The 22,144-nt window shown below is 47.1% G+C and overlaps 1 protein-coding gene across 1 annotated transcript in view; it reads right to left on the bottom strand.

Moving 5' to 3' along the window:
• The window catches only part of LOC310781744 (protein NipSnap homolog 2-like), a 33,471-nt gene that overhangs the window by 9,658 nt on the left and 1,669 nt on the right, over positions 1-22,144 (bottom strand). The window contains exons 3-5 of the mRNA XM_083642358.1: positions 18,792-18,837; positions 18,492-18,586; positions 10,874-10,944 (exon numbers count right to left, since the gene is read on the bottom strand). Of these exons, the coding sequence (XP_083498484.1) occupies positions 10,874-10,944; positions 18,492-18,586; positions 18,792-18,837 (212 nt within the window). The remainder of the gene's footprint in view (positions 1-10,873; positions 10,945-18,491; positions 18,587-18,791; positions 18,838-22,144) is intronic.

A 22,144-nucleotide genomic window follows, 5' to 3' on the forward strand; every position in this document is an offset into this window, starting at 1 on the left:
GTCAACTATCAAAATAATAATTTGTGGCAGCCCTAATTTAAAGAGAGAGAGTAGTCATAGTGCCCAGTGCCCACGGAAGTCCACAATGCTTGCGAGCCTGCGAGGTAATAACGTAGGCTACTAGCCTACTTTTTTATGAAAGACTATTTTCATTTCAGCTCCTGAAATGGACCAAGTGATGCTCGTAAGAATAGTGCTGCTCTGTTTATTCTCAACAGAAAAACTACCTGCATCTCTCTCTCTCCCCCCCTCCCTCACGTGTCGGGGAGGGCGAGCTACGACTGCATGTAAACGGGAATATTTGTGGATTACCGGTATTCATTTAGTCGGAATATTGTCATTTTCCGAATATGGGCAAAAAGCGGAATATTGTGTGCATGTAAACGTAGCCACTGAAGCCACATGTACTCTCCTCTCTAGATTACGCTCTCTGCACTCTCTCTGCAGCCCGCACACGTCTAGGATTGATTATTTTATTTTATTTTATTTATTTTATTTGTATTCTCTCTGCACTCTTGTTCTACAGGTTTGTGAATTTAATTTGAGGAATGTAACGTGCCGTTTTGAAAATATACCTCAGTTGCACATGAATTCACTTTAAAACGTAGTGTACGTTTCATATTCAAATAAATGTTATTTGTTTAAAAATGTCTCCTAATATCCCTTTATTAAGGAGAAACGCATTATTTAATACATTTTTTATCATGCCCCTAAAATTCTTTGTGTGCTCCTAGTTTCTTCAACTTAGGGGCACACGTGCTCCTTCTGAAAATGCTAAGTGACCAGCCCTGCTGGAGAGGAGTAGCATTTTAAAACAGCAGAAAACTCACTTCTGTCCAGCAGAAGGCATGATAATCTGCAGCAAGATAGAAAAGAGACAGGCAACTTCGATGGTAGTGGCACACACATTTCTGTTGTCCATTTGGGGGCTTGCATCCTACCCCACAAATCACATTTTGTATTATTAAATATATTCAGTTTGGGGGGAATAAGTATGAAGTTAGTATCATTTAGTAGCTTCACAGAGCAGTCAGGACAGCAGAGAAAATCACCGGTGCCAACCTTCATCAAAGTCTTGTACTCCTGCAGAGTCAAGAAAAGGGCAGGAAAGACTGACACTGGACACGGAGTCCCATCTCACCCTGGCCACGATCTGTTTGAACTCCTTCCCTCTGGCAGGTGCTACAGAGCACTGTACCAAAACCACCAGACACTAAAGAGTTTCTACCCAGAAGGCCATCACTCTGATTAACACTTGAACACTAGCTTACACTTACTGTGGAATAACTGTGCTCACACATGATTTGATGTATATTTACTGCGAAATAACTGTGCAATATCTAACTCAAAGCCTCGTTCGCATTGAACGGCATACATCGTGCAATTGTAGTAATTGTATTGTACCCATGAAATTTAAGAGCTGTATGGTGAAAAAGTTTGTTTTTATATTCAGCTGCTGTTATGGAACAGACTCCCAGAGAGCCTGAAGCTGGTTGACACCATTATTAAATTCAAGTCCACCTTAAAAAACTGCCTTACAGTATATGGAAAACGGTACTGTGGCATAGTAATATTCATGTTTTTGTTATTTAATTTTACATAGCTCTTACTTCTTTTTTGTGTGTGTGTTACAGTTCTTTTAGGTTTGGTTTCATCATCTAATTTTATTTCAATCAGGAGAGGCCAGTTGGTAGGATTAGACAAACTTTATTTAGCAATCGGCATGCATGGCAAATGCTTTGGCGCTTGACTCCATTGGCCAGTGGCGCTGCTCTTGAGGCAGAGGAGGGCACCTGCATGGGCTAGGAGATCCCCCCCCGTGGGGGATCAGGAGTCAAGACTCGTTGGTGGCGGACTGGGGAGGTGGGTGGGGCAAAACAACGCTTCGGAGGCCGGCTTCAAGGGAGATGGACTGCCGTGAGCTGCTGCTGCTATGATCGGCCAGAGAGAGAGAGGTGACGTAGAACCCTTGCTATATATATGAGAATTAACTGACGTCATGTTTGACGTCATAGCAGACGTCATACTAGGACTTTTGACTGACCACGTTATGCTAGAACTTAACTGACGTCAGGGGATGATCGGATTATGCGTGAGTGGCCTTCTGCTTGAACTATGGTCTGGAGACCTCACTTCAATCAGGAGAGGCCAGTTGGTAGGATTAGACAAACTTTATTTAGCAATCGGCATGCATGGCAAATGCTTTGGCGCTTGACTCCATTGGCCAGTGGCGCTGCTCTTGAGGCAGAGGAGGGCACCTGCATGGGCTAGGAGATCCCCCAAAAGGAAGATCTGATTACCGGAGGTTAATTGAGATCTGCAGGCGCCAGTAGTTGATTGCACTTTTCCGGCCTTCGACCTTTTTTAGCGACTTACAGCTATTTGCGGCTGGCGCTCCCAACTCGGTCGGGCACCTCGCGATAGCGCTTCCCAGCTTGGCCTACCTGGCCGCCTTGGCGCTTCGCGATCGTACTTTGCGGCCTTCGACCTTTTTAGCGACTTACAGCTATTTGCGGCTGGCGCTCCCAACTTGGTCGGGCCTTCGATCTTGCTTTTCCTGCCTTCGACCTTTTTAGCGACTTACAGCTATTTGCGGCTGGCGCTCCCAACTCGGTCGGGCACCTCGCGATAGCGCTTCCCAGCTTGGCCTACCTGGCCGCCTTGGCGCTTCGCGATTGTACTTTTCCGGCCTTCGACCTTTTTAGCGGCTAACGGCTATTTGCGGCCGGCGCTCCCAACTCGGTCGGGCCTTCGATCTTACATTAAAATTTAGCTTGGCGCTTCCTGGCTTGGCCTACTTGGCTGCCTTGGCGCGACTACCCTGACTTTCTGCTCTCTCTTTCTCTATCCCCCCCAAAAAATGAGCCGGGGAGTTTACTGCGCCTTGCTGGCGCCATGCTTTCGGGGAGCCACCACCAACGAGACATTTTCTTCATCGGCACGGAAGTCCGGGACATTGTTTGTTGCCATGCTCACCGATTTAAGGGAGGAGGGTTCTTTGGGCCGCCAGTATGGCCGCCTGCTCCGGGCGGATGTAGCTGGAGAATGCCGATGACGACCAGCGGCCCATTTGCTGGAGGGAGGCGGAGGACACTCCTTGCTCGGCGGCCGAGGTGGCCGCTCCGATCCTGAAGGAGTGGCTGGAGTAGTTCTTTGTCGGGAGGTTGCATTGCTGGAGCGTCTGCTTGAGGTGCAGGGTGAACCAGGATCTTGTCATGTGGTGACAAGGTGCGATGAGGAACAGGGGGGCCGAGGGGCCGGTCTGAGGCCTGAGCCTGACGTAGTGAGCCATGGACGAGAAGGGGCAGAAGGGGGAATTGTTCCGGGCGATGACAATGGAGCATGCCCCGCCTGCTTTGGCGTGTTTGAGGGCGATGCTGTAGTGGTCGGGGTGAAACTTTAGGTCGGCCAGGGTCACGTCCCGTGCGGGGTCGAACGTTGAGGGGGAAGTGAACTCGCTGACCCTGAGGAATCCGTAAAAGGCTAGGGAAAATACGCATTCTAGGAGGGCATTTATCAGTGGTGAGGGGCTGGCCTCTCTCGAGCGGGTCAGCAGCTGCCGCAGCACGGGGAGGGTGATGGGACGCCTGGCGTCTGGGGCGGAGGGGAAGGCCTTGGTAATCCCTTTTAGCAGGGACTTGATGATGGCGGAGGAGAACAGGCTGGGGAACGCGGGGTCGTATTGCCTTGCGTGGAACTGGATCCCCGCCACTAGGCTGCGGATGTAGCGGGGGCGCAGGCGTCGGGTGGTTGCGCAGAAAGTGATGAAGGCGCATACCGTGGGGAGCAGGACCGGGTAGGTGGGAAGGTCCACTGAGACGCAGAACGAAGCGAATGACCGCCAGGCCGAATCGTAGGCTTTGACCGTGGAACTGGCCAGGCCATTCCTGATGAAGAGTTGGGCAGTGTGGAGTAGATTGGTGAGAAGGGGATTGTGGTGGTGAGGCAGGACGGGGAAGGGCTGGCTTACGAGAGGGTGAGGGCGGAGAATGGGGGAATCGGTGTTGGAGATGGGTCGGCCTCGGGGCAGAGTCTGCGGAACGCCTGAAAGTTGAAACGGGAGAGATGGTCAGCAAGGATATTAGAGTGACCGGGGAGGTGCTGGGCTACTATAATGAAGTTATGGGCGACTGAGAGCCAGGTCAGGCGCCGCACGAAAGGCATGATATCCGGGGATGCTGAACGCCCCTTATTGACTATGGCAACCACCGCTGCGTTGTCGCATTTTACGGCTATCCGTTTCCTTGCCCAGAGACTTCCCCACAGGTGACATGCGACCACTATTGGGTAGATTTCGTACAGCGCGGAGGACTGGTCCAGCCCGGCGAACTGCCGCGGCCATGGGCCGGTGAACCACCGGGCTCCGAAAAGCCCCCCGAAGCCCACGGATGGGGCCGCGTCTGTAAAAAATTTCAGGTCGTCAGCCGACGAGACGACGTCCTCGTAGAAGAAGGAAACCCCGTTCCAGTCCGATAACAGGTGAGACCAGAACCGGAGGTCGGACCGGCAGCCCCCGTCGAGGGTGACCGGGTCGAGGAGCCCGGGGACTGAGGACGCCAGGTCGAGCAGCCTAGAAATGAATGAGCGGCCCTGGGGAATTATGCGCATGGCGAAATGTAAGTGGCCGAGGAGGGACAGGAGCTCCCGTTTGGTGACGTGGGTGGCGGACGTATGAGCCTGGGCGATTTCGCGGATCCGGGTGAGCTTCTCGAGGGGGAGAGAGGCTTGCATGAGCTCGGAGTCGAGGTTGATGCCCAGGAATTCGAGTGATGACGCGGGGCCGGCGGTTTTCTCCTCTGCTAGAGGCACGCCTAGCCTTCGGAACACCCCCTTCAGTTTAATTAGGGAGACCGAGGGGACCGACGGGGGGTCCACCAGCAGAAAATCGTCCAGCATGTGGAGCACGGCGGGGAGACGCTCGTTGTTCAGCAGGATCCAGCATAACGCTTCTGATAGGGAGTTGAAGATGGCGGGGCTGCTCCTGCAGCCGAACGTGAGCCTGACGGCGAAGTAGAACCTCGACTCCCATTTGATTCCGAACAGCGGCCATTGGGAGAGATGGATGGGCATGACTTTGAAGGCGTCCGAGATGTTGGCCTTAGAGAGCTGGTCGCCTCTCCCCGCAAACTTAATAAGGAGGATGGCGTGGTCTACTGTGGCGTAGTGGAGGGAGAAGGGTTCGGGGGGAATTAGGCTATTTATGCTGGAGGTGGGGCCGTGACGGGGTGCCGAGAGGTCGATTATCATTCTTTTCTTGCCGGAATATTTGCGCGTGGCGATGCCTATTGGGCTTGTCCGGAACACCGGGAAGGGGGGGGCCTTGAAGGGGCCGATTAGGAATCCCTTAGATAGTTCTTTGGCGAGAAGTTGGGAGACTACTTCGGGTTCCTTGAGGGCGGATTGCAAATTTTTTGATATGTGGGGGGCCAGGGGGGGGGAGACTACGCCTATCCTGAACCCCTGGGAGAGGCCGGACAGTAGGTAGTCGACGAAAGGGCGGTTGGGGTGAAGGGACAGCTCCTGTGTTAGAGCTGGGACATCGATGGGGGTGGAGGGGTGGAGTTTTAGTATTGCCGAAAGCCCGATCTCTCCCTCTCGAGGGTCAGCTTTGGGGGGCGGTTCCTTCGCGGGCAGGCGGAGCGGGGGTGGGCGTCCCCGCAGAAGCTACATGAGTGCAGGAAGGAACAGTTAGGGACCGTGCACACGTTCTCGTTGAAATATTTGCAGAGCGTGTTGAGGCCAATGTTACGCACCTGGTTGCCTGCCTGGGAGGACCTGCTGGTGCCGGGCGCCTGGGAGGGGGCGGCGCCGGACTGAAAGGCCGCCTTTGGGCAGAATTGTGCGGAGTGCCCCGGTTCGCCGCTTGAGTAGCAGGTGTTCGCCGGCCGCCCGCTAACCAGCTTCATGAATATCTGCATGTCCATGACGGACCAGTCAAGCCGCCTATTTGCCCGAGTGATCATCAGGGCGGCTTTAGCGGAGAATGCTTTATGATATTGGTAAAATAGTTTACCGTGGCTGGAGTAGAGGTCCCCTATTAGCGCTAGATATTTGTCTAGCTCGTGGCGGCGCTCTGGGTACACTTCGCAGATCACGTCACGGTAGACGCCGAACGTGTTCAGGAAGTCACATAAGGACAGGTCTTTGGGCAGGCGGGGGTCGGACGACTTTAAATAAACAGGGCCATCTGGGTCACCCGTAGCCTTCCTTTTACACTCGGGAGATGGCAGGAGTATGCTAACTAAGTTGATGTCTCTGCCCTTTAAAATCTGGGACCTTAGCCTGGGCGAAATATCAGCACAGGGAGAAACAAAAGACATACCGAATGGGCTGGCAGGCATGGCGGACGCCAGAGTGTTCATCTGGGCGGGTTGGGTGGTGGTGGGGAGCATATCAGCTTGCTGCATGGGCGGGGGTAGGATCGGCTGCTGCGCCGGGGTTTCCAGGGCGCTCAGACGGGCTTCTACTGCTCTGCTTGCATCTAGCAGAGACAGCAGGATGGCTCTTGACGACCCCTGTCGGCTCGGCGGAGCTACGCATGGGGCCGCTTCCGCTTCCGGGGCGGCGGCCTGGAGGTCAGTGCGACCAGGAAGGACGAGGCGTCTCACGGCGGCCCCGCGGCCTGCGTTTCCCCGGCGGCTCCCGGCTCTCGGGGCGGCTGCCTCTACTGGTCTTCGCCCGCGGCCTCTCGCGCGTCCGCGCCGAGCGGCCTCTCCTTCCGGCACGCTCGCGCGCGTTCTTGGGCGTCCACGGGCCGACGCAGTGGCGCGCCCCGTGCCACGGGAACGCGTGCTGGGCCTTCTCGTCGGGGCTATGCTAGCAGCCTGTGCAGCCTGTGGTCCAGCCACTTCGCCAGCGTCTTCATCAGAAGACTCGGAAAGCAGGTACGCTCCGTGGCCGGTCCGGAACAGGGAAGCGATGTCTAAGCTGTCGTCGCTGTCCATGGACAGCTCTGGCTCGGAACTCGACATACCGGAATGGAGTGGGGAGCGTTGAAATCTGCGGTGAATATCCACGGGTGGAGAAGGCTTGAGGATGCTGATTCGGTCGGCAGATGTGGAGCAAAACAACGCTTCGGAGGCCGCAAAACAACGCTTCGGAGGCCGGCTTCAAGGGAGATGGACTGCCGTGAGCTGCTGCTGCTATGATCGGCCAGAGAGAGAGAGGTGACGTAGAACCCTTGCTATATATATGAGGATTAACTGACGTCATGTTTGACGTCATAGCAGACGTCATACTAGGACTTTTGACTGACCACGTTATGCTAGAACTTGACTGACGTCAGGGGATGATCGGATTATGCGTGAGTGGCCTTCTGCTTGAACTATGGTCTGGAGACCTCACATAGTTTTTATGGTTTTTAGTATTTTAAATGTTTTAAATGCCTGTTTGTCTGTTTTGACTTGTCTGTCTGAGACCAAGGACCACAATGGAAACAAGTCTCTGGACTTTGTTTTTATTCTTGATGTTGTCTGAGGTGCATATCTTCTGTTCGTGTACTCTTTACTATCGAACATCAAATCAATCAATCAATATCTGGAAACATTACATTACATTACATTACGTCATTTGGCAGACGCTTTTATCCAAAGCGATTTACAATAACACATTTTTTGTCAGCAATAGAGCAATCAACAATGGAGCACAGTCTATGACAACTACAACTTCTGAAGGAACAGTGGTACAAGTTTAGGTTAGTGGTACAAGGTTTTTTTTTTTTTTAACTCATTGAGTGCCAGCCACTTTTGGAGAACGGACCAGAGTTTGCGTGCCAGAGTTTCAGAGCGTTTTCAGTGATTTCTCGAGGCCCACAGAATATTGTGTGATATTACTATGTAAACACCGAACACGCAAAAAGAACAAGGAGACTCTATTGTATCATCAGCAAAAAAAAGTTTATTGATACCATTTTCCGTTCTTTAGTTATCAGCCGGAGAAGATAGGTCAAAAACAGCAAAAACAGGCATTTCCATCTAGAAGCTGAGATATTCAGCCTTTTGTGAAATGAAGCATTTCAAGCACATTCACTGACTCTAGCTAATATTTTCTGATGTAGTGACGTGGTGTAGTTGTGTGCTGCCCTGCGTGCCCCACCCCCCTCTCCCCCCCTCAGCTGCAAACTCCTCCCCACACTAGTAACACACAGCCTCACGCACCCAGCGTCTATTTTCGGAGTGCTTTTTGTGCGCCGCCTCCCAGGCAGCGCGACAAGGAAATGCCAACCCGGACTGCAGGGAAAGGTTTGGCACTTCGGCGTCGGGTGCTGCCTTTCTGGCGGCTAATCGTGTGAAGAAACTATGCAGACAGACAGACAGACAGAGGCAGAGGAGCTCAGTTGTGTGCGCGGATTGACTGATGTTGGCAGGCACCGTCAGCTGCAGCCAGAGCAATCTACATGGCTCTGGGCTGCAGCATGAGCGGTTTCTCTTTGATCACGGGGCTTTTTCAGGCTGTATTCCGGACATTTCTCTAATCTGGAGAGCACTGTCGCCACCTGATGAGTCCGTAAAATAGGTTATACAGCTTCAATAGCTACAATATTTGTACAGGACATACATAAGGCTTTGATCCACGTCCCACCGTCAAAAAAGGCAATTGACGACAGCTATCGTCTTTGGCACTCTACGTTACTAATTACTTTGACGACAGGCGTCGTCATTGGCACTCAATGAGTTAATAAGGAAAGAGAGAGAACGAAGTTAGATCAAGAAGGGCCCAGATGGAGCCTGAAAAGGTGTGTCTTTAGTCTTTTCCGAAAGATCGGCAGTGATTCAGCTGTCCTGACCGAAGGTGGAAGCTCGTTCCACCATTGAGGTGCCAGGGACGAGAAGAGTCGAGATCGGGATGAGCGACTTTTGAGCCCCCGTAGGGAAGGAGGGGCGAGGCGACCTGCACTGGTGGAGGAGCGAAGGGAGCGCTGAGAGGTTTGGAACCTGACCATGGATTGCAGGTACAGGGGAGCTGACTGGTGTACTGCCCTGTAGGCCAGTACCAGTGTCTTGAATTTGATGCGGGCCGAGATGGGAAGCCAGTGGAGCTCCTGGAAGAGGGGAGTGACATGAGAGAATTTGGGTTGGTTGAATACCAGACGGGCTGCAGCGTTCTGAATGAGCTGAAGCGGTCGGATGTCGGTGGCAGGTAGGCCGGCCAGGAGCACGTTGCAGTAGTCCAGGCGGGAGGAGACAAGAGACTGGACCAGGAGTTGAGTCGCTTCTCTTGTGAGAAAGGGACGGATTTTGCGGATGTTGTAGAGCGAGAACCTACAGGAGCGTGCTGTAGCAGCTATGTTGGAAACATCTATATATGCCTTTGTTTACAATCCTGTGTTATACATATACTGTACTGTACATTAAAATAGACACTTTTGGGATATAGTAATTACCGTACTGCTATTTTGTTTTGTTTTGCAAATGTTTAAATGTACCCGTGCCTTGTTTGTTTGAACTTGTGCATACCTTTTTTTGTGTGAGTACTTTTGACAGCGACGCAAACCGGAGTCCAATTCCTTGTATGTGTACATACTTGGCCAATAAAGCTGATTCTGACAAGATCTGGAAAGCGTAAATCATCTTCTGTGTGAGTGTGTATGTTAAATAGACCACCATTCATGACTGAGATCATGTGATGTATGAAAATGTGTATATTCACACTAATTACAAAGGAAGTCGCTTCAGTAACCTGCTAAAATGTAACTGCTAAAATAACTGCTTTTGAACTGACAAGAGTCAAGCATTTTACTTGCAAACTGAACTAGAGGGCGCTCGGTAGAGTGCATACCTCCGTGACACTCAGCTTCTGTTCAGTGGCTAAGTTGGCAAGGCTAAGTTGGCAAAAAGGTAAAAAAAAGGCCAACCGCAAAAAAAACAGGTGCAGGACCGAAGTGCAACTGAAAACAACAAAATAGAGTCCGCAAGCTGGTAACCGCTGCTCCCACACTTTATTTAATCAGCACAAAATGTGTGTCGCTTCAGGGCAAAGCACTTCTTCTTCCTTCTATGTTGGCTCATGACCTGCTTTTCTGCCAAGTTTCGTGCAAATCCATTCACAACTTTTTCAGATATCCTGCCAACAAGCAGACAGACAAACAGGGGCAAAAACATATCCCAACTCCGTTGGCTAGGCTTTTGGCCTGGCCAACTCCGTGGCGGTGGTAATAATAATAACGGGGGGGCGAGCGGGTTGTCCACTAATCGCTTTGGATAAAAGAGGTCAGTGGTTCGATTCCCGCCTCCTCCAGTTTGCATGTTGAAGTGACCTTGGGCAAGATACTGAACCCCAAATTGCTCCCGATGGTGTGCCAGCACCCTGCGTGGTAGCCTGCCACCATCGGTGTATGAATGGGTGAATGTACCTACTGATTGTAAAGCGCTTTGGATAAAAGCGCTATATAAATGCAGGCCATTTACCATTTACCATAATAATCTCTATTAAGGCAGGTAAAATGGCAGATAGTTTTAAATTAATTTATTTTCTAAAATTATACTTGACCTTCATTCGAGCCATGTTATGTTTCCTCATAAAGACAATGAAAGTGAAAAATCTGTGTGTGTGTGTGGGGAAGGGGGGGGTCGTTAAAAAACTCCCTAACTTGCGACTCCCTGTCCCTCTTATACCTTTGAAGCAGATACCTAATGGAAATGGGCCAAAAACTCCAGTAACCTGTAACTGTTTGTACACTTGTTTGTGTAAATGAAAGTTTCAAACAACCCCAAATAAGTGTCAAAGAATCTTGATTAAACTGATTCAAGCACCAACTTACTACACATAGGTGAGAAATTGGTCTGAGCATTATAATTAAGGGGTGCACTCCCAAAGGTGGCCCACAGGTCACCAGTTGCCAGTTAGCTGCACTACATGGAGCACCACCCCATACCTGATTCTGCCTGAGTTTGTTCATGACTTCGGTGAGGGCCGGGTATCCTCCCCGGTATCTCCACAGGTGAACTAGGACACAAGGAGGAGAAGAGCGAAGATGAATGTCGCACTCACATTATCATTTATACATCTTGGGGCGGTATTCTTACACTGTGTATCAACAATTATATTTGAGTGTTTATTTAATTTTCTAGATCCCCAATGGCCTTGGGTTTTTCTCCCATTGTCTCCCCCAATTGTAATTGGCCATTTCCCCCTGCTGTCCCCGGCCGTTGCTCCACCACCACCTCTGCCGATCTGGGGAGAGTTGTAGACTAAGCACATGCTTTCTCCAATACATGTGCAGTCACCTGCCGCTTCTTTTCACCTGACAGCGAGGGGTTTCACCGGCAGGGGCGTAGCGCGTGGGGAGGATCACGCTATTCCCCCCCAGTTTCCCTCCCCGCAAACAGGCGCTCCGACCGACCAAAAGGAGGCACCGGTGCAGTGACCAGGACCCATACACTACCGGGAAGATCTGCCCAGGTCAGGAGCACCACTAGCCGGGAATCGAACCAGTGTCTCTGCAGTGGTAGAAGAGTGCTTTTAACTCTACACTACTCAGATGCCCTAGCCCATTTCTGTAGGTAATTTCAACATGAAAACACAATATCTGACCACAACAGTTACAGTACATCCACTTATTGAGAGATTCTAAATCGAGAAAGATTGTTTTGAAATAACCACAGAATACCATTTAAAAACATGTAAACAAGTAGTATTTAGTCAAATCAATGAAACAAGACAAGTTCCATCCCATCATGTAAAAAAAAACATGTAAACATGGTTAAAAAAAAGTACTTTGTAGCAAATCTGCGAACATGGTAAAATATTAACCTCCTGGAGCATTAGTAGACATGGCATAGACCAGTGTTTCTCAAACTTTTTCAGACCAAGGACCACTTAAACCAATGAAAAAAGCTCGGGGACCACCTAACTCCCAAAACATCCCCAAAAACAATAGGCCTACTACTTCAACTGTAAATTACAAATTACAGGCTAATTAAATGACAAATAGCAGTACAATTAATCACATTTTTGGCTTCCCACAATTATGAAAACAAGATAACCGATATGAAAAATATATATGTAATTTATTTTAGTTAGTCCATTTAACTTTTTTTACATTTATTTCTCCTGTTCAGTTCAAATATATTCAAAGTTCAAAGAAAGTTTTTTGAAGTTCAATAAATGCACAATGTTGCCAAAGTCAAATAGGCTATCTTTTGCCATTTTCAAGTTGCATTCAGTGATGTTTTTGTGTTCAAATAAGTGTTAAATGGCTCTATATTCTGACAGCAATTACTGAAATAGAGTGTTTGGTCAGTAACTTGGAACTCCCAACCACCCGCTGTACTCTGTCTCTCTCCTGTAGCCCTGCAGGCAGAGTGGACGTATCTCCGCAACCGGAAGTCGTAGAGAGTCAGGGGTGATGGCATTGGATTCGGGGTGAAAAAATACATATAGTCCTTTAACACATTCAGTGCCAAGGACGTCTGTGGACGTCCTAAAAAAAAGTAACGAGGAGTGCCAAGGACGTCTGTGGACGTCCTAAAATCATAATTCATATTATTCCATAATTCTGCTGTTTAAGGTCGTACCTAGCCAGTGAGCATGAATCCCTTCAAGGGATCACACGGCGCCACCTTAAACATCGTCACAGGAGCTGCTCCACCCACCTCAGATCCTTTACTTTGTACAGGAGACAGCGGAGAAAGTGGAAACCGATGCATGCTTTCTGCCAGAGCCGTATATATTGCTCTGTCTACAGCGGACAGTGGGCTCGGCTGCATCCGCGCTCACAACTGAGCTCTTATGCTTCTATCTATCTCCACACGATTTCCTAGAAAGCCAGCATCCGAAGCCGAACGGCCAAGCCTTTTCGTTCAGTCGCGTTTGCCAGCGCGCATCATTTCCTTCTTGATGGGCGCTGGGATCTGTCCGGGGCAAAAACGAGAAAACAAACTCTGTGCGTGTGGGAGGAGCCCGCAGCTCAGAGGTGGAGAGGGGAGAGGGGGGGGGGGGGGGGAGAGGGGTGTGTGGCACACAGGCTTCACAGAAACCACACCACACGCCACCACATCAGAAAACACCAGCCAGAGTCAGTGAATGTGCTCGAAATTAGAGTGCAAAAGGTATTCATAAAAGGGCCTATATCTTGGAAAGTAAAAAAAAACGACAGAAAACCCTTGAAAGTGCACTTTTTTGAGAGGCTGTAATTTCATAATGGAACTGTCTAGAAACAAAATTTCTTCTTTGGAAGAAGCAGGAGTGTTCAATGTTTCATTAAAGTCCAGCCCCGTTAATATAGCCATAATAGAAAAAATTCTATAGCTGTTTTCAACTGAATGGAAGTGAATCTGGCACAGGCTCCAGACAATTTTACTGAAGCGCTGTGGCACTGAATGTGTTAAAGGCAACGTGATCTGACCTTGAGTTTCCCAGAAAATGTAAACATTTCTCTGATTGGATAGTGGGAGGTAAAAAAAAAAAAGGAAAAATATATAAATCTACTGGTGGTCCGCAGACCACTGTTTGAGAAACACTGGGATAGACAATTATACTTGAGTAACACCAAGATGGATGCATGCATATACTTCAGGGCCGTCATAATTAATGTCACTGGATTAATGTCCTCATCAGCATGAAAGCTATTTTGTCAAAACTAAACCTGTGAACATTTACAAAACTTCTGACACCTGGCAGTTCTGATTGAACCTGGAACTTCCACCATTAGATATTGGTTCTCATTTAAATTATTTCTACCTTGTGGTAAAAAGGGAAAGTGAAGGGGAAAAAATTGTCCTGTCCTATCTTGATGTACTGTAGTAGTACAACCTAGGGATGCACCGATCCACTTTTTTCACTTCCGATCCGATTCAGATACCTGAATTTGGATATCTGCCGATACCGATATTATGCCGATACCAATATTTTTCTTGAATATACAGTATAGGCAAAGATTTGGCCAATTAAAGTTTTTTTTTAAATATACCTTGCAAAAAGCAGACAAAATTAAGAAAATATACAAGGCAAAGAAGGATACTATTATACATTATTATACAAATTACGGCCAGCTGTGCACTGGAATTGAAAAAAAAAAAAAAAAAAAAAAAAAAAAAAATCCAATTCCGATCCGATCCGTGAATTAGTGCCATATCGGCACCCGATAGCGATATTGGATCGGATCTAGGGATGTCGACGGTTAACCGTTAACCGGTTAACCGCCGACAACGTCAGTGGTCGGTTAAGCATGTCGGTCAAACGGTTAATTTGCATATTAAATTGGCATACAACGTGTTGCCAATATGGTGTTTTTTTTCCTCCTCCGCTGTAAGCAATGTTAACAAGTAGTTACTGTAGCAGCAGAATATAGGAATTAAAAGCTCCTGCCAGAACAACATTAATTTAGAGAAAGGCTTTTCCAAATGTTTGAGAGAAAAGCCGTGTGCATTGTCAAGCAGCACTGACTTCTCTGTCCGCTCCATACATGCGCCACAGCCCCGCCCCCCTCTGCTTTGACCAGACAGGAGAAGTGCGATACATTTCTCCCCTGACGCGTCGCCCTGCCTGCCCTGTGCAGACTACAGCCAGCCAGTCACTCTGCTGCTTCTGTGTTCCAGCCGCTGAAACGGGTTTTCAGTTTGGTCAGGACAGGAGCGCATTGCCTGAAACCCGACACCTTGCTCATCTCACAGCGTTCAGCGTGCACTGCACTTCATTCGGTTTCACTCTCTCTCCCTCCCTCTCTGCATGCTCATCATGCACACGCATGCATACGCTCGCACTCAATGATCGATCAAACAGTAGTTTTTTACCGTGTTACAAAAATGCAGACATGCGTCTAATTGACGATTGAAAAGTAACAATTAACGTTAGTCTTTACTGTCCAACACAGAGCAGTTCGGAGGAATTGTTTCACAACGAGAGACGGATTGTTTGTAGACTGCATTCATTGACACTTTCAAAGCCGGTGTGAAAGCAGCTACTGACAGCTGCATGTGGAGCCCTGCAAGATAGAGAGAGCATAGCCCTCGTTGCGTGCGTGAAGACAGAGGGAGAAGGAGTGAGACCAAAAGCAGGTATGGCTAAAGTATTAGATACTGTAGTCATGCACGCGTTGTCAGTGCGCCTTGCAGCCCCTGGGCTGTCGTCCACTCAAAGTACTTCACGGGGCGGCTGCGTGTCAATTGACGTGTCCTTAATATGCAAAGCCTGCAGCTCAAAGCAATAGCCTATCGGAGGAATGTTTTTGTTTAGATGGCTGGAGGATTCAACTTGTCTTTTCGTTTTGTTAATGTGTTTTCTTCTGCTTGTAGATGTAAAAAATAAACGCTTTCTAATGAAAAAAAATCAAGCATTTTTGTGGTAAGGGTTTAATAGGGCACAGACAGTCAAAATGCGCATTTTAATCTTCTCGGTTAACCGACACTTGTCGGCTAATGACTGTCGGTTGTCGGTCAAGAAAAATGATGATTTTCGACATCCCTAATCGGATCGGCCCCATCCCTACAACGTTACACACCCAACACTGCACAGCACAACGTTACACACCCAACACCACAATGTTACACACCCAACACCGCACAGCACAACGTTACACACCCAACACCGCACAGCACAACGTTACACACCGCACAGCACAACGTTACACACCCAACACCGCACAGCACAATGTTACACACCCAAAAGTCTATGTGAACACCGGGGAAGTGGATTTTCTAAAAAACAACTAATTTGAAGGGATTTTAGACTTTTAGTTAAAAAGACATGACAGGCTTTGTTCCAAAATGCTATTTATCCATTTCGATAAATCCATCACTAATTTTTTCAAATATAATGCCTCAACTTGCCTACAACCATGATCAGGCAAAGTTTACCTCCAAAACAATGACATTAGTTAATCTTATACTAAAAAAACAAATAAACAAAACAGAGTAAACATCAGCTAAACCCGATCCATACCAGAACCCCAGTGAGACAAAGATTGAAATTTATTTTTGACAAAACATCTCTGGCAGTATAATTATCTTGAAGACTAACCTAGCAGAACTAAGACTGCGGGTCCCATGATCTAGATCTAGATTAATCATATTTGAAGAAATAACTAATCAAATTTAAATCTATTAAACAACTACGGTAACTTGAGACTTGCCAAGAAATTACAACCATCTTTCACAGAGTATGAAAACAACCTCTCTCGAATATAATGTTCTTCATTTTCCGAGTGTAGAGTTCATTACTTTTGGTATTTATATATAGCCTTTTGCCTTATTTTGATCAAGGTTACCAAAGTTTCAAGACTGCTCTGTAACATTAGAGGCAGGTAACAACTGGGGAATGACAATGTCCCCACAAGGACAAATTGACAGCACCCAGAGAATGTGTAATTCAGTCAAGGCTCTAATTAACTCAAACATAAAAGCAGAGAAAGTGGCTGTTAGTATTACTGAGAGCAACTGCCGTGGCCGTGACACCGGCGCTGCCCTACTGGGGCAGTGGGTTAAAGAAACTATACGGGGGGGAATGCAGGTTTGCAGCCAAACACCCTCTCGAGGCAGCGGATCTGCTAGGCCCAGTTGTCGCAGCCATTCCACCCTGATGTCCGAGCTTTTGCACCCGGGGACACAACACTTTCGACCCATGACTATCCCTAACCCGTCCCTGGCCACTAAACTCAACTCAACAAACAGACGAACATTTATCTTAACTCATTCACCGCCAATGACGTCTTTGACGTGTTATCAGAAATAGCCCTCCCCGCCAAGGACGTGTTTGACGTGTTTTTGTTTTTATTGGTGCAGCGCCTGCAGCAAACACTTGCCCAGCCTGTGACACAGACACAGGTCCCTGCCTTCAAAGGGTAGCCGACAGCACGCGATCAAACACATACCGCAGCTGTTGTTTTGAAATTGAGCAAGAGGAAAAGCAGAGAACGGGTAACGCTTCCTTGTGCAGACAGGAGAAACGCCATTGAAACGCCCTCGGCGCGCTGCACGAGCTGGAGTCGCCTTCCTCTGTGCCAGCCAGGAGAAAACGGGAGAAAGTAATCAAGAGATGTGTTTGATCATCGGAGGAATGAGGAAATGATCGATCAGTTTGCGAGGGCGGTGAGGACGTGTTGAATAGCCGAGGGGAAAACGGGAACGATCAAATAGCAGAGTTGATATGACAGGGAGACATGGACGAGGACGGGTGTACCAGAACAAATCAAAAATAAACACAGGAACAGCTAGGCAGCAGCGGGCAGAAGGCACTCACAGCAGCCCGCTGTCCTTCTCAAGAGCTCTTCAGTTGGTTCATGAAATCGCTGGGCTGCGTGCCCTCCAGTGTTGCTCCTGGCCAATCCCAGCGCCACAGGGCGTGGTTATTGCTTATCCTATGTTGGGTTAGAAATCTAAAAGGGGGATCGTGTGTGTGTGTGTGTGTGTGTGTGTGTGTGTGTGTGTGTCTGTCTGTCTGTCTGTCTGTCTGCACACTCACACCGAGTAAACTGTATTGTTGAATGTAAAAAAAAAGCACTTCATGTGTGTATATATATATATATATATATTTTTTTTTTTTTTGTCATTTGTGTCCTAACGAATAATATTTACATGTCTGATGTCAATACAGTTCAAAATAAAATAATTGAGAGTGAGTTATGCCTGAGATTGTGCCCTTTTACAAAAATGCTTTTTTCTCCCTTTTCTCTTCCCAGACAGGCTTTTTTGGTGAACATGGGGTGTATAAAAAGGGTTATAAGTAGTACAGAACATGCTAAAAGCTAACTTTCTTTTTGGGGGTGAAAGTAGAGACTTAGATCTTCATTTCGAGGTATTGGACATCACTGTAGTCCTAGTACAGAATTTACTGTGGGTCTTGAAAGATGACCAAACATTATGGAAATACTTGGCCTGTGCCAAAAATGCCAGTCAGATATTGGCAGTGAATGAGTTAAAGGATAATTTTGGTATTTTTCAACGTGTACCCTATTTTGGGATTTCTTTTATGTTTAACTAATTTGAGCAGACATTTTTGAAATTGGTGCAGTATTGACCGAGATTGCTTCAGTTGGCAGCTGCTTTGCATGCCTTTACAACATAAAAATGTAAGAAAATAGGTCCAAGATGAAAAATACTGCAATTGTCCTTTTATGAATGAATTAAAAATGAACCGAAAGAAACTTAGTCTGTGACTAAGTCCTTGAAGGCAAAAATAGAAATGCAGTTCAGTGGAGTAGTTGTGTGCACACCCAAGCTGTTTTTCGGCCAGGTGTCGGATACAAAGAAGGTTGAAAAGAGTGGATATCCATCCGCACACTGGAGCAGCTCCCAATATTTATCGACGACTACAAGATACAAGTTTCAACCCAAACAGTGGGTCTTCATCAAGCAATAGAACAAAGAAATGAAACTGTACAGTGTCAAACTCCTCACAACTCATTCTAATCCCCCCAGCAGCAGCAACCTAGGAGTGTTTTGGAGGTTCATGTCATTCATAAGCAAGGTTACCGGTTGCATGTGAATCCTTGAGAAGAAATGTATACAGTTACTGATGTGTCTGTTCAGACATGGAGCTCGAGGAGAAGCTCTTACCTGCCTGATCCTGCTCTCCATACCATGTGTTCCAGGTGCCCACTAGCTCACAAGGGTAATGAGGGTCGGCATGAATGGAAGGCAGGACATCCTCACTAAGGATGTGCACACATAACAGAGACATGCGCACGTACGTACGTGTGCGCGCGCACACACACACACACACACAGACACACACACACACACACACACACACACACACACACAGAGAAAAATCAACCAAAACATCTGCACTGTTTACTAAACCAGGTCCTTGTCCAGGCTTTTGAGTAAAGTGAGAGAGGGATGGGGATTTCTTACCAAAGTTTGTTGTAAGCATCAAGACATTCAGGCTTGACATTGTGAACTGCAAGAAAATAAAACTTGAGTGAGGCAATTAGGGGTGGGACATAATATTGACACTCATGATATCGCAATATTTCCACTTGCGATACGTCATCGACACACTGGCGCGGCAAGTATCGATATTTTCATAAAATAGACAGAATCTTGAAACCGATTCCCCCGCAGCCATTTTGATAAACAGAGTCACTACTTCATAGGGTTGTCAAAAATATTGATACTTCTGTAGTCGATACTAAACATTTTAAACAGATACAATACTCCTTTGCTACAATATTGAGTTTATCGATACCAGCAGCGCTTCCAGTGCATCCTCCACCACACGGCACCGCTGCAGCTGAGCTCAGCCCCACCTCCCTCCTCTCTGTACTCTTTGTTGTTGCTAGCAAAACAGTGTGCGTTTCCCCCAATGAAAGAGCCTCGTCAACATGGCAGCAGATCCTCCGTGAGCAGTTTTGGTCTCTATAAAGAATTTCAAGAGGTAAGCTCCCGTTTCAACGTTAATGAAGCACATGACATAAATGTTAACATAACGTTACCTCAGAATTAGCCGTTTAGCCGCTGTTTGCTAAGATATTCTAAATAACGTTACATAGAGCTAGCTGCCACCGGCTTGGCCGGATAATCAAATGTTAATTTAACAAGATTCTAAATGCTTTTGCGCCTGACAAGTGTGATGTTTCTCTTATAGTCCCAGACTGAAGCTGAGGAAAGTCATCCTGCAACAACTGACCCGAACACTCACAGCCTACCCTCTCACCCTATCAACAGTATTTGAACAGCAATGAAAATAAATGCAAGTCACAAGAAGCAAAGGAGATAAATGGGGATGTAGAGTACTTATTAGGGGTGCTCCGATCCGGCTAAGCCACGATCCGATCCGATTCCGATTCCTGGGGTCACGATCCGATTCCAGAATCGATTCTCGATTCAAACGATTCTCGATTCTAACGATTCTCGATTCCAGAATCTAGAATCGATTCTCAATTATGTAGTTTTATATTGCAATAACACACAAAGGTAATTAGGTAAATCTAAGACAAAAAATGACAAATGTATTAATGCTGAACTTCAAATTCAACTTCTGAAGTATTACAGTCAGGGCCTAAATTCATTTTGCAACCTAGGGGGGAATTCCCCCCTTATGTTCTTCAGATAAGATGGATTTATAGACTGGGGGGGATCTGTAGACTTTGAGAAGGATTTATAGATTTTGGGGGGAATACATTAACCAGAGTTCTTAACTCATTGAGTGCCAGCCACTTTTGGAGAACGGACGCTCCCAGTGCCAGAGTTTCAGAGCGTTTTCAGTGATTTCTCGAGGCCCACAGAATATTGTGTGATATTACTATGTAAACACCGAACACGCACAAAGAACGATGAGACTCTCTTCTATCATCTGCAAAAAAAAGTTTATTGATACCATTTTCCGTTCTTTAGTTATGAGCTGGAGAAGATAGGCTGTTTTGAGCAAAAAGACAGGTTTCAAATTATAAGCTGAGATATTCAGCCTTTTGTGAAATGAAGCATTTCAAGCACATTCACTGACTCTAGCTAATATTTTCTGATGTAGTGACGTGGTGTAGTTGTGTGGTGCCTGCGTGCCCCACCCCCCTCTCCCCCCCTCAGCTGCAAACTCCTCCCCACACTAACACACAGCCTACACGCACTAGGGATGGGCATCGAATTTCGAATTTTCGAATAATCGTTGTTATTATCAAGGTCGACTTTTATTATTGAAAGTCGAAATTCGTTTATTGAAAAAAAAAAAAAAAAAAAATTGTGAGTGGAATGTTGCATTGTCTCCCCTGATTCTAAGTATAGTCGAATCGCTTGGTTTGCGCAAGTAAAACAATTTTTATAAGCAACCTCTCCCTCTTCATGGGATTTCATCCGCCATTCATTTTTCCATAAACCTTGCTTAAAATGCTTATAAAAAGTGTTTTACTTGCTCAAACCAAGCGATTCGACTATACTTAGAATCAGGGGAGACAATGCAACATTTAACTCACCAAAAAAAAAAAAAAAAAAAAAAAATACATTTTTAATTTTTTTTACATTTTTATTTTATTTTCGAATTTCGATTAAAAGTCGACTTTGGCCAGCGAATTTCGAATAGTGTTTTTGCTAGAAATGCCCATCCCTAACACGCACCCAGTCTATTTTCGGAGTGCTTCGTTTTTGTGCGCCGGGCGGCTCCCAGCGCGACAAGGAAATGCCAAACCGGACTGCAGGGAAAGGTTTGGCCCTTCGGCGTCGGGTGCTGCCTTTCTGGCAGGTAATCGTGTGGAGAAACTATATGCAGCCAGACAGACAGAGGCAGAGGAGCTCAGTTGTGTGTGCGGATTGACTGCGGTTCGCAGACAACGTCAGCTGCAGACAGAGCAATCTATATGGCTCTGGCTGCAGCATGCATCGGTTTCTCTTTGATCACGGCTTTTTCCTCCTGTTTTCCGGACCTTTCTGTAATCTGGAGAGCACTGTCGCCACCTAATGAGTCCGTAAAATAGGTTATACACCTTCAATAGCTCCCATATTTGTACAGGAGATACCTGAGCCTTTGATCCACGTCCCACCGTCAAAAAACGCAATTGACGACCATACTCGTCCTTGGCACTCTACGTTACTAAACGAAATGACGAACATACTCGTCCATGGCACTCAATGAGTTAAGTGCAAGAGGTGGTGGCACCGTGGCAGTACAGTACACAAATGACATGAACATTTGGACACTTAATCAGCCGGTATCTTGCATGTTGCCTTCAGGTGCACTGTTAAAAAAAAAAAAAAAAAAAAATTTACAATACAAAGAAGAATCGATTCTTGGGAGTTTGGAATCGATCCAGGAATCGTGGCATTAAGAATCGCGATCCTTTCAGAATCGATTTTTTGGAGCACCCCTAGTACTTATGCACATTTATTATTATTATTTTTATTATTATTATTATTATTATTATGATGATGATGGATCAGGCCCGTTTACACCGTGTAGAGACCTCTGTTCCCACTGGACCACTGCTTTGCTTTGGAGCAGCAGAGACAGAAGCACACTGATGGTAGTAACTTTACCCTGCAATTTATAACGGAGTCCTGGACATCCAGAGCTGGTGTTTGGACTGTGCTGGGCTGAACTCTGAGCATAATGGCTACTGGGAGCAGCAGCTTGAGGGAGGCTTTAGAGGAAATTGTAGCCTACACGAAACATGGGAACTGGAACCCCCTGCCCCCACTACTTAAGACAATTAAAACATTACATTTACATTACATTACGTCATTTAGCAGACGCTTTTGTCCAAAGCGACTTACAATAT

This window comes from Poromitra crassiceps, assembly GCF_964638095.1.
Source record: "Poromitra crassiceps genome assembly, chromosome: 1".
Taxonomy (NCBI): domain Eukaryota; kingdom Metazoa; phylum Chordata; class Actinopteri; order Beryciformes; family Melamphaidae; genus Poromitra; species Poromitra crassiceps.